Below are 13,257 nucleotides of genomic sequence, written 5' to 3' on the forward strand. Positions count from 1 at the left end.
AGAATGAATTAATTGATGTGCTCTTAAAATTTAAAGTGCTAGTTGTAGGTCGTATATCTCTTATTAAAGGAAAGGTGGTACAAATTTAAGTGACTTTATATAAAATAGTAAATAACTCAGACATTCATTTTTATTTACTATACGGTACATAATATATAGTATAATGAACATAAAATACATTTTTATGGCGAGTAATATATACTGCTTCACTAAAGTTGCTTGATCATAACATGGTCTAGAACCGAATGCTTAAAACATAACGTTTCAGTTTTAAATAACAATATAATACTGTTATTTTTTGTATGCGTGTACATTTTCACCATGCAACAAGCTCGACCTATCCTGTTTGTCCTTGCCATTGATGAATTGAGTTGTGCGTGGGCTTATTTAAGAAGATATGGCACGTTTAAGTCCGTAATGCTATGATAAATGACCCTCGTTCATGCGAAAAGGGGTCATATGTAATATGTTGATGGCGTTGTCAGGGTGCAGGATCACGTGCCTTTATTGGGTTTTCCCAATTAAACGTAAATGGATGTAACACATCGGTAAGTGCTTCTTTGTTTCAAATAATTTTTTTAACAATTTTTCTTAAGAATTTCAACTAGTGCATAAATACCTATACCAAAACATAGAAGAAAGAATCAAATATATTCCAGATTTCTATTACAACCAACGAGTATGTTCAAATTTATTAAACTCCTAAATAATAGTAAGAAAACGACACTTAGAAAAATAGCCATCTATTGTATAACATTTTTCAAAAAAAGAGATAACAATTTGTTTATAATCACATGATATGTTAAAAAGAACTATAGCTTATACTTACAATTGAGGATACTATGCTTGTTACATGTTGTTTGTTAACCATGGATGTTATGCTTAAGTCAAAATAAATATTCTGTTCTGTTCATAAAATACAGATTTTTATGCTGCTTATGGCAATGTTAAATAAATCAGAATTATTTTATTTAATAAGCCTGTGTTCTTGTTCAAAATTCCATGTTTACTGCACGACTATGCGTCACGCAACGTGATTTTTTGTCACCGATTTCATACGTATTAAAGGATTTATTCTTATACCTTATGATTTCGGCACAAACTGCACAAAAACTGTCTTTTATGCACTAAATTTTTGCAAATGTAATTCAATAACTTTAGATATTTGCAAAAGCAAAGTACTTAACGGTGTGATTGCACTCTGTCCAGCACGTGTGTAAGCCCCTGAAAACCCCGTTGATTCTGCACCCTGGAAGTTCCAGACCAGCCTTCGCAGTCCCGAAATCTTTGCACGAGCCTCGCTGTTCGCTTGAAAGTCACGAAAGGTGTTGTGGTTTCACAAGCGGTAAGTGTATCTCCTGACTAGACTGTGTGGATGCATTGAAATTTAAATCCGTGTTTGCATGAAACGGGTAAAATTATCTACAATCGGTCGAATGAATGAAAAGCCCATGCTCATATATGCAAACCTTTTCAATAAACAAATTAACACTTGAAATATATTTTGTGAGAATATTGAATAAGGAAGAAATGTAGTTGGATATTATTCCGATAAAGGTTTGGGCTGACCTATAAACTGACATTATCTTGCAAAACTAATATTAAAAGATATTGACAGTTTTAAATACACAGCAGTGCTACAAAAATACCTTACACGCACAACCAGCGCCTCACTGCCACAGTTAATTGAAAACTGAATAGACTGTATTGGAGTGTGATGAACTCAATTTCATATTGGCAAACGATTTTGTTGAATTTTAAGTGCACTGCATGTTGTTCGTTAATTTACCCATTCGTGCCTAGTAGACTCTCCCATCCTTCTAAATTGGATCAAAGTATTTCCAAAATTAGGGATGTCTAGCAAATTTATTTCTATATTTAGAATATTTCTTACTGAAATTCCTTAAAGGGATCTTTTCACGGTTCGGTAAATTGACAAAATTGAAAAAAGCTGTTTCAGATTCGCAAATTTTCGTATTAGTTATGATTATTGTGAGGAAACAGTATTACTGAACATTAACCATAGTACAATATAGCCATTATATGTATCTTTTGACGATTTGAAAACCTAAAAAATATAAAGCGTTGCAACGCGAAACGATTGAATAATTTGGAGAGTTCTGTTGTCGTTTAAATTTACGAAACTACGAACTTTGCTTATATAAGGTATACAGTACTCAAACGTTGTACACCTGGCGGAATAGCCGAGAGGTCAAATGCATTTTTACTTCAGACTATCTCCAGGGGCCACTGGTTCGAGCCCTGGTACCGGCTACTTTTTTTTCCTTTTTTAATTTTATTCTTGATTTTTTACTGGAGCTTTTAAGATCCAATGTTTACATTTATCAATATAAAGCATTTAATGACAAACTTCAAAATATGCCAAAATCTGTGAAAAGGCCCCTTTAAAGCAAACAGCGCAGACCCAGTTGAGTCGCCACATGATGCGGCGTCTCATCTGGGTCTACGCTGTTTGCCAAGGCCTTTTCTCTAGACGCTAGGCATAAATGGGTTAATAAAGATATTTTGACAATGTACTTCGATTATCATATGTCTACGTTAATGTAAATTTCATATGTGATTTTATGCAGATTAAATAATATTACCTTTTTATAGTAACAGGTTAATATTATTCGGCAATAAATTAATATTAACATTGACAATTTTCTCCAACTTATCTTTTTGCATTCCTATCTAGGTATGCATTTGAAATTTAACCCGAGTACGTTTAGGTTAGTATGCTTAAACGCTGATTAGGTGGGTGGTCACACCTCATCAAAAATAGGATTACCACAATGAGTAAGGCTGTTTTTACCGCAAATAACATCAAATTTCGACGAGGCTTTTAAAAGTTGATCAAATTATTGTGCGGCCATGCAAAAATGGGTCTTATGACATACGCGCCCAGCGTATATCCCCGACAGCCTGCGCATTTAATGTTTTTTAAGGTCTGTCTAACAAGGTTTTGTGTTGTCATTAGCGTACAGGGTAGCTCATGTCGAGATTGCGCGAATGTATAAGACCTATTTCCGCATGACGCGTCTCGCGATGATGTTGTCAACGTAATTATTGACACTTATCTTCTGCTTAGATTTGAAATGTTTGGTGCTGTTTCTAGCATGTGACTTCCACATGCTAGCCCATAAAGCTATTTAAAAATGATGATTTTATCCGTTAAAAACATATCATTAGTATAATATGTAAATAATGTAAATAACAAACTTCATAATAATCCATGTCCAAATCGTAGCCAACGCCTTAAATCATTAAAACGTAAAACGTACATTATTTGCTATAATTTACATGCGATCAGAGAAGCAAATTACCGAAAGTTGATCTGAAGCATATTATTAGTTTTTCTTTCATGTCGTATTTTATTTCTAGCCCATACGTATAGCCCACAATCTTATCTTGTCTATATGCACAAATTTAAACACACATTTACGAAATAATATGTTATACGAAAGCGCCAAAAGCATCTGTGACAACATTTTACTATTTAATCTGCAATTTTTATGTTTGCGCAGAATGACATCAAATGTGTGTTCGGAAACCTACGGTGGTATAGAGGTGACATTCACTCCCCTCTCTTTTTTAAATCGCACTCTTGTTTTCTATATCGTCGCCACGACATACGACCTCGAGGGAACAACTAACTCACTCGTAAGAACGAGTAAGCTATGTCGTGGGAACGATCAACAAAGTCCTTCGAACAAGATCGAAAAAAGAGGAGATCAAAACTAAATAAAAGAGAACTGCCATGAAAAAAAGAAAAGGTGGAGTAAGTTAAGGATGCGTGCATTGAACAAAAGATAAGAGAATTTTAGCTATCTCGAGGGAGCGACTTAGCTAACTCGTTCAAACTAGTTTGTCAGTAGGTCAAATTGTCTGTTATATAAATTTAAATTTGCCCATGATGATAAGTACCGACAGAAACGAGTTGACAAACTATTTTTTTAAACACACTCCTCTTTTATCTATATCGTTCCTACGAAAAACTAAATCGAGGAAACGACTTACAACTACAGGGAACGAGGTAGCTATGTCGCGGGAACTCCTCTTTCGTTTGTCGTGGGAACGAGATAGAAAAAGGAGTGCATTTAAAATAGAGGAGTGTATGTCAAATTTTTCCCATCGTAAAAACCGTATAATACAAAACTTTTTTCTCTCAAACATTAACTATGGTGAGGGCTTCAACATTTCTTGTCTACGTCTCAAAATCAATTAACTTCATAATAATTCATGTTATAATCTAAGCCAATATATATGCAGTCAGAAAAGTTGATCTGAAGCATAAGTAATTTTTCTTTCATGTCGTATTTTATTTCTAGCCCATACGTATGTTGTGTTATAATAACGGTAAATCTTCCATTAAGACCATCATTGTCTGGTTCCTAGATTCCCTTTGGGTACCATCATCAACATCGTTTTACAAGGTACCAGACATGCTCTTTGCAATCGAAACCAATCTGTCTGCCTGACTTAACCGAACGCACGTCTTGGTACATTGCATTGTCTATACAGCGGCGTTATGCAACACTGTTAAAATGTATACAGTATAAAATCGGGTCGTTGTTTTTATTATATATATAGTATTGTATAAAATTTGACATATATGTTCGTGGCACACTGTATTATAAAGTATATATATAGGCTCTGGCATGAGTTGTCATATCATACCATATTTTATTAAACGAGTTCAGGAATTTTGTTAGTAAGCGAGCTTTTGGCGAGCTTACTAACGAATATCCTGGACGAGTTTAATAAAATATGGTATGATATGACAACGAGTGTCAGATCTTTTTTATCACATGCTTTTTAAATAAGCAAATTAAATTAATATTTACGCAAACATTATGATAAATCCCGAATGTTGTTTACATTTCGTGGCGTCATTTGACGTTGCAACGTCATTTTAGCAAAATAACAAAATGTGATTGGTCAATAAACGAAAACTGAGCCAATGAAAACGCTTAAAAATGCTGTATTACACATGTGTAATATTAAAAAATATGTAATGGTTGTATTACATGGGAAACAGGGTATAGCATGTGCTAAATATGTATAAAAAAATCGGTATGTTATCATAAAATATAAACTTTATACCAATATTTAAAACTCTGGTGTCGTCAGTTTGACGTTCTGAGGTAGAAACATTAAATAAAAATAATAATTGTTATTTATCACATGCCATACCCTGTTTTCCATGTAATATAACCATTAAATATATTTTTATCTTACACACGTGTAATATACTTTTTAAGCGTTTTCATTGGCTTAGTTTTCGTTTATTGACCAATCGCATTATCGCATTTTGTTATTTTGCTGAAATGACGTTGCAACGTCAAATGACGTCACAAAATGTAAACAACAATTGGGATTTATCATTATGGTTTGCGTAAATATTTATTTAATTTGCTCATTTAAAAGCATGAAATCAAAACATTCTGACACTCGTTGTCATATCATACCATATTTTATTAAACTCGTCCAGGAAATTCCTGAACTCGTTTGATAAAATATGGTAAGATATGACAGCTCGTGCCAGATCCTATATATATTGAATCAATTATAATATAACAAAAGTTTTCACCTGCTCATCTTAAGTCCTTTTATAATTGTTTGTGATCAGTTGGTAGTAACTATTCAGTATTATATTTTGAAGTAATAAGGACAATTTAAATATTGTAAATTATACAAATTGACGTATCACATATTAAAAGTTTAACCTCGCTATGGGAAAACGTTGCTTAATTCATGTTCGAAAATTGAAGTCCCATATTAGGATGTGCAGTCCGCACAGGTTAATTAGGGACGACACTTTCCGGTTGTTTTGTATTTATCGTTTGAATAAAGTCTCTCTTAACGAAAAGTTCAGTTTATGCGAAAAAAAGAATCATCCCTAATTAGCCTGTGCCATGCGGTGCGGACTATAGACGCCAATCTGAAACGAAATTTTAAGAACATGCGTTAAATCCCGTTTTTCCAGAGTGAAGCTAATTTTTTTATAAATATAATTGCAATTAACGCGCAAAGATGTGAGCATTCGATTTTGTTGAGATAAGAAGAAGTGAACGTTTCAAATAACTATTGATGATAAGTTATGAAACGTTTTGAAAATGTCTGGTTGTTGCATTTTTGTATAGAGTTAAAGTGACAAATTCTGTTCCAGTTGTCAAAAAATAAAAGTTGATAACCTTCTTGACTCTTTAAAACGAGGTCGGTCTGCATTCGTTAGATTAGTTGCTGCATTCAGGTTAGTTTGCACTTTTTTGTTAATTTTGCGGGTAATAACCGTATATGAGGTGATGCCCATTATACCGCATTATTTGCATGAATCGTTAAATAATCACTTTTATATCTATTGCAACCACCTACAAAGGGTGCGAACACATTTACCTGCAAGCCTGTTGCATTTAACAAACGAAAATGAGCATCTTAATCCAGTTATTACCACCTGCTCTCCATGTTGTTAAGAGTTTACACTGTGGAGGGTTTTACTACGCATTTGATTTAACAGCTTCCGCGTCAAGAAATAACACCTAAAACAGGTACTGCACAATACTAATATATTAAAACTATAAGTTTCTTTGACTTTTTAGGTACATTTCTGCGTATCTATTATCATGGTTCATAAATGGAGTTGTCTGCATAAAACGTCTATACTAGCAAAACTCAATGCAAAAAAAGTAGTCCTTTTTATCTTTAAATCATACCAAAATGTAGTGTTCATAATAACAATTGCACACATATTTGTAAGAGCAAAGTTACAATAAAAAAGATTCCTCATCATCTTTGTTCGTTAGTCAATAAACAACACTTCGTCTTCCATGCTTGCCGGTATATTTGGCTGCTAGACTATTCCATTCTTTTGAGTTCAAATAGTTGTTAATTGGTCGGGAAACAGGTAAATTAAAGTTATTAATCATAACCAATGTTTTGCCAAATTGATAACTTGAACAATTATAAATCAATTAACCGCTTGGTCGATAATAGCAGGCACTTTTTTGTCTGTACGGGTCCCTGATGAACGCTATTGCGTATTAAATTGCTTCATAAAAAGGCTATTTCATGCCATACTCAAAATCTATTGGATGAGTAATTTTCTTTATTTAAATGTCAACTTATTTATTTGCTTAAGCATTCATTTCTACATAGACACAGGACAAAAATACGAACGACGTGAGTATTAAATATAGCGCTAGATAGCTATGTAAAAAACAAATTATTGTATTGTGATATATCCGGTAGTTTGTTTGAGCGAATATATTCGATACAAGTATGTGTATGTTTGTGTAATGATTTCATATTAAAAACTGTCTGGGAGCATTTATATCCTTTGTCAGCTTATGTTGTTAAGAAATTCCCGTCAAAAAATCAGTTGGGTTCATTTTGCAGCAATTTATACTCTATCCGATCGTAATGACCTCCGATTGTTTTCTTGTGTCTGGGCATATTGATTCAGCAACGGCAACGAATACGCAGAAGAAAGAAATTATTATATAAATGTAGAGGGATACCATGAACTTTGGATTCACTCGCGATAAATCGATAATATTGAATTTCGATCAAGGTATTAGAAGTCAATGTTTCGATTTAACAGCACTGCTCAACCCAGCAAGGCTAAATTGTATTTCTTCTCAAAGAAATGCTGATTAAAATGTTAGCATAGGACTGTAAAAATAATCGAATAAATAACCGAAGTAATTAGAGTTCAGAAATTTAAAACTGAATAGTGTAAATGTATAATATACAAAGTGTGCACGTTTCATTCATTGGAATTATTCAGTGAAAAGCAAGCAGTCTGGTAAATGAAGATCTGCGGTATTTTACTTAAGCCTCTGCGCATGTTCAGTGGATAGGGCTATAAATATTGGTGTACGTAAGTTAGCGAGTTAACGCACTACGATAGGAGTCATTTGAACGACTCGAGTCGAACGAAGTGTACAATGTGCTATAACACTTATCGGAGTGAAGGAATGAATTGTGATTTTATGTCAATTTTGTCGACGTTATTAACTTGTTAGATATCAAAATGAGACTATTCAGGTTAAGGTTTATACTTTTGGGATTATTGCTGTGTTTAGACTATATATGGTGCTTAAATTGTGGGACAGATTTTGTTGACCCTGCATCAAGTGCATATCAGGCGGATGTTGTTGTCATAGCGAAATTAATGCAAAAGTTACCACCAATTGAAAACAGGTATAACACCACGATCAATGTAAAAGGTAAAAGAAATATAGTTAAGGGTCATGATCTTCTTAAGCGATTAAGGCTTCTAACAATTGGGGAGCTAGGGACAGGCGAGGTCGGAAGATGTGTGTTCAATATAGCAAAGGAAACCTCCGCAAAAACGGATTTCATATTTTTCCTGCGACAAACTAACGATGATAACTTTTTTCGAATTTCTGCGGAGCCTGTTCCGAGTAGTAATAAAAAGATGTTTAAACAAGCAAAAAAGGATATAAAGAAGATATTGTGCGACAAAGAACCATGTGGTAAGAGCAACCTTCTTATTAAAACGGGTGTCGTGGTTAAATAGTTCTTACTTTGTTGGTTTGCATATATATCAATAGCTTGTTTTATGTTGAATTATTAACGATACCTGGAACTATGTACTATTGGAGTTGCTATAACATTTTGCTACAAAATCCTCCACCTCAGCAAAAGGCTCATGATCAGCATACAATGTGTTTTAATAAATTATTTAGTGTATGATAACCATAAGACCATAAAACGTACATAAACAACATCCGAAATCAAGATTAATGATTAACATAGACTCGAATAGAAGCTGTTAATTTGTATTTTATGTGTAGTGTTTTAACAATTTAAGATGAGAACAAGAAACAAAATGAAATCAAAATAATATATCATCTGTTTGAAATACAAACTTTCAAAACTAAAAATAATACACTAAGTTCGCGGCTGGCAACGTGAAGACATTTACTTAATTACAAATTCCAAGAAAGTCATTTAGACATAAAAACAAGTTAAAATTCAAACAACGATTTCAAACTCGTTATACTTTCATCAGAACCTCACATACGGGTTACAGACAAACAATACATTTATGAAATTTTAATAATTGCATTAGTACATGGCCATGTACATGTTTCCTCGCAATGCCTAGGTCTCACGAGAATTGTTTGATTTGAATATCGACATGGCTATTGATATAATGTCACATACAACAGACTGGTCGTCTTTGTAACCACCTACGCCGAATTGATTCTCGTTTGTTTAAATCGTGGATTGGTATCATGATGATATTGTGCCTTGTTATGAAGGGTTTAATTCTAAGTATGAACAAGAACCAGTCCTTGGAGCGTCGCGTATGCGTGTGACAAAAGTATTAAAGAACAGGTTTCTGCAAATCACGCAAATCTTTTGTGATCCAGACAATAAAGACAGTAAGATTAGGTACTTCTTTACATGAAATTTGCCATTTTCCCCCGACTGTTTTGCATGTGCAAATGCGATAGAATTTTCCTTCTTCAGTAACCGCATCAAATCCTGTATGCTGTAAACAAAATAAGTTGTTTAAACAGACAATTTCTTTTCTACTTCCTACACCTCGGATAGACAATAACCGCCCTATATAGCTTGAAATGTAATCGTGTGTAAAATATTCGAATCGTAAACAATACAGGTAAATTATCGTGTTGGTGTATTAACTTTCGTAGCGTCTTTAAAGCTTATCATTAAGTCTAATCATTCAATATCAAATCGCGCAGGTTGGGGGATTAATATTTGCAATGGACACAGATAGTTTAAATAGTTGACCAATTCGTCATCTGTATTTATATTCGTGTTGATTCGTGGGGTTGCACATGATGTTCTCACTGATAACAGTATTTCACAAGAATGTTAAACGCTTAACGTGATAGACCACGATGAAACTATCTGTTAACTTAATGCAACGGTGTATGCTAGGGTTTAGAATATTCTCTTAAATTAGCATTTGTCGTTAGTTAAAGTTAATATCAGATTTCAATACCGTTTGTTTACTAAATACACAAATGTTTAAGAAGTTTAACATTCAGAAGGGTGTATATCAAGATCTACTGAACGTTTAAGGCTTATGCATTTTGGGGGTCAATAGATCCAGAAGTATGTCACCAAACGCAATCTTTTGAAAACATGTTCAAACTGTTTTATTGCGCATTTCGCTGGTAATTTAACAAAAAATTGGCATTGCACAAATACATAATTAAGTTATTACACACATTTTTGTAATATCCAAATCATAGCATTATACCTGTTAATACAATTTACGAAATAATCTGCGTTCGGGTAACCTTCTGATTAAAGCGTTGAATCTATTGGTATTTCTAACAGTTACAAATGTATAACCAACATATCTAACACTCCATGCAAACAATATATTATTGCAATACTCTTTAGCAGATTCCTAAGTCATAAAGGGAGCAGGTATTAATGATATGCGAGCTAACTTGTAATGTGCGCTTACTAAAGCACTGACATCGAACGTGGATTTGTTCCTTAATGCTTACTGACAATGATATATCAGAGTGAATATTTTTGTGAATTGGATTCGCGTGGGATATTCAATAAATACCGCGGTTTGGCAAACTCTTATCTTTAATACATGGATATAGATATATTGTTATCATTTTTGCTATTCATATTGCAGCCTACGGACGATATGAAAGAAATTTGCATTTTTATGAGGAGATGACCGCAAATGAACCGAGCTTTAATTTGTATAACGAGATTGCAGCAAAAGAAGCAATTTATAAAAAAAGAACTTTCATTTAATAACGACATTGCCGAAAAAAAACACGTTCTTTTTACAGACATTTTATTATAAGTGAACATGTTTGTAAACATTTATTTGTGTGTGTGTGTGTGTGTGTGTGTGTGTGTGTGTGTGTGTGTGTGTGTGTTTTAATAAACTGTTTCTGTATGTTTTTGTGAAACTGGGGAAACAGCCATAACATCAATGTTTGGTGATATTTTAGTAGGAGTGAATATCTGCCCGCACCCCTTAAAAGCACCCCACACGATATAACCTGAAACGGAAAATAATTATACCGTACAAAATGCCTTCTTTATATGACCAACTTGTGTTTACCATTGACTCGCTTAGTATTTTTTAAGCGGATGCAAGAATAATTTCATTTGAATTATTAAAAGAATGTCGCATCACCATTTATATTCAACAAGACGATACTATAGTAAACTGGATATAAGCTGGCATTGGCTAAAATTATGTTTTCTATTAATATGAATGTGTGTGACTATTATATAGGTTACTTCCTCCAAAAAAAACTTGTATTCAACCACTTACGCGGAGCTTTATTATACGTAATTAGTGTATAACACGCTTACGTTGTCATGACAAAATTTTTGTTTGACGCTTTTGACAACCATACCAGTCATTCACTCATTCCCAATTAATGATAATTAATATTTTATTTGTCTTGCTGACGTCTTGATATGCCGTCTATTACTGTGGTGTTCTCTTTGTAATCGAGTGAAGGCCGCTTAATGCAGTCTAATATACGTCACAAATGTTTATGGGAACAAATTAAACTTTTCATGTCAAGTGGTGAGCCAGCAAAAACGTGGTGGTGCTAAAACATCATTTGGTATTACAATATCAGTAAATCGCAAGTTGCATCATTAGCATCATCGTATTTACATCCTTTTCGCCATGAACAATCCCTACTCCGTTATTGTCAAATCTGAGCTTAAACCACTGGGCTACAGTGATAGATCTGATATCAAAATATCGATAAATCATAAACAAAAGTTAGCCCACGTTTGGCACACAGCTCAATGTTTTGTAAATATATGCATGGTTGCTACTTATTAGGCCGCAAACATTATAGATGTTACTATTATTTTCCTAGTCGATTTTATCAGTTTTGTAAATTCAAACCGTTTGAACACGCATTCCGACTACCCCGCCCATAATCGCTGGGTGTTGTACGAATACTTTTGCAATATTTGTATTTTAATTACAGACACATTAGCAATCACCGGTGAATGCAAACAGTATAGTACCCATATGTTAATGGAGCTCCGAGATTTCAAATATTGGCACACAATCAGACTTGTGAATCAGCCAACGTGAGACACATGGCCGAGTGTGACGAAGTTCGTGTCCAAGTGTTTCTTTTACAACACCAGTCAGCAAACATCTTTAAAATCAAAACCTCAATTCATAAAACTGCATTGACATGTGTTAACTACAAATATACTGTGTTGCATAATGAAGTGATAACTTTCAATTGCCAAACGATGTGTGTATGGATGACTGGCAATGTCCCTTGAATAGATCGTCATTTACACGATTTGATATCTCAGTGGCACGATGCGTTTTCAAACATGCACGGTAAATATTTCATTTTCTTGAAAAAAAACTTCTGTCATATTTTGACCTTAGTGATCGTTAGAATTATTGCAAATGTAAACGATGGACTGCGACTTATAGGATGATTTATATGCAAACATTCGAAAAGAAATCGACATTTTATCTAGAAGGGAACGGTTGATTCGTATAGTTAAGTTGACATTTATATCCGCTTACGAACATAATATGAGATGACTCAAATAAGCTTAAATATCACTCTGATTGACCACATTTGGCAGTTACATGGTTCGAGCTAAATATCAACCAGCTGTTTCCTGAAATCAAAACGACCCGCGTCAAGTTTATTTCGTATATTGCATAGATGAGCGTAAAGGATCATAAAGAATAAGTTATCTGAAAAGCAATGATATATTTCCGCCGATGTTTATGACGTTATTATAGCACCTTTTATTTTTTTGCGAAATATTTTGTTCACAATCTAAAGAAAAAACTTAAGTTTTTTGTCAGTTATTAAAGAATGCATTGGAGTAACATTCAAGTACATTAATTATTTTAACCCATTTATGCCTAGCGTCTAGAAAAAGGGCCTTTGCAAACAGCGTAGACTCCGTCTCATCTGGGTTTGCGCTGTTTGCTTAAAGGAATTTCAATAAGAAATATTCTAAATAGAGAAATAAATATACTAGACATCCCTAATTTTTGAAATAAATTGATCCAATTTAGTAGGATGGGAGAGTCCACCAGGCATAAATTGGTTCACCGCACCTGTATAGTGTAGTTCCTTTATCATTTCATTATTATTTAATACATTTAACTCCATGTGAGCCACATTCTCCGAAAACTGTGCGTAATGGATGTGCGTTAAGTGTCCTCCCATATTATAATGCACAAGTAAGTCCAGGCTTATCAGG

At 33.8% G+C, this 13,257-nt stretch overlaps 1 protein-coding gene across 6 annotated transcripts in view; it reads left to right on the top strand.

Moving 5' to 3' along the window:
• The first annotated feature begins 446 nt into the window (after positions 1 to 446).
• The window catches only part of LOC127868993 (pro-neuregulin-1, membrane-bound isoform-like), a 65,485-nt gene continuing 52,674 nt past the window's right edge, over positions 447 to 13,257 (top strand). For 5 of the 6 annotated variants that reach the window (XM_052411222.1, XM_052411223.1, XM_052411224.1 and 2 more), the window contains exon 1: positions 7,888 to 8,501. In XM_052411222.1, coding sequence (XP_052267182.1) covers positions 8,036 to 8,501 — 466 coding nt within the window. In that variant the 5' untranslated portion in view covers positions 7,888 to 8,035. Of the gene's footprint in view, positions 549 to 1,209; positions 1,346 to 7,887; positions 8,502 to 13,257 lie in introns of those variants that run through there. The other variant, XM_052411228.1, reaches the window with a different exon arrangement.

This window comes from Dreissena polymorpha, chromosome 2, assembly GCF_020536995.1.
Source record: "Dreissena polymorpha isolate Duluth1 chromosome 2, UMN_Dpol_1.0, whole genome shotgun sequence".
NCBI classification, from domain to species: domain Eukaryota; kingdom Metazoa; phylum Mollusca; class Bivalvia; order Myida; family Dreissenidae; genus Dreissena; species Dreissena polymorpha.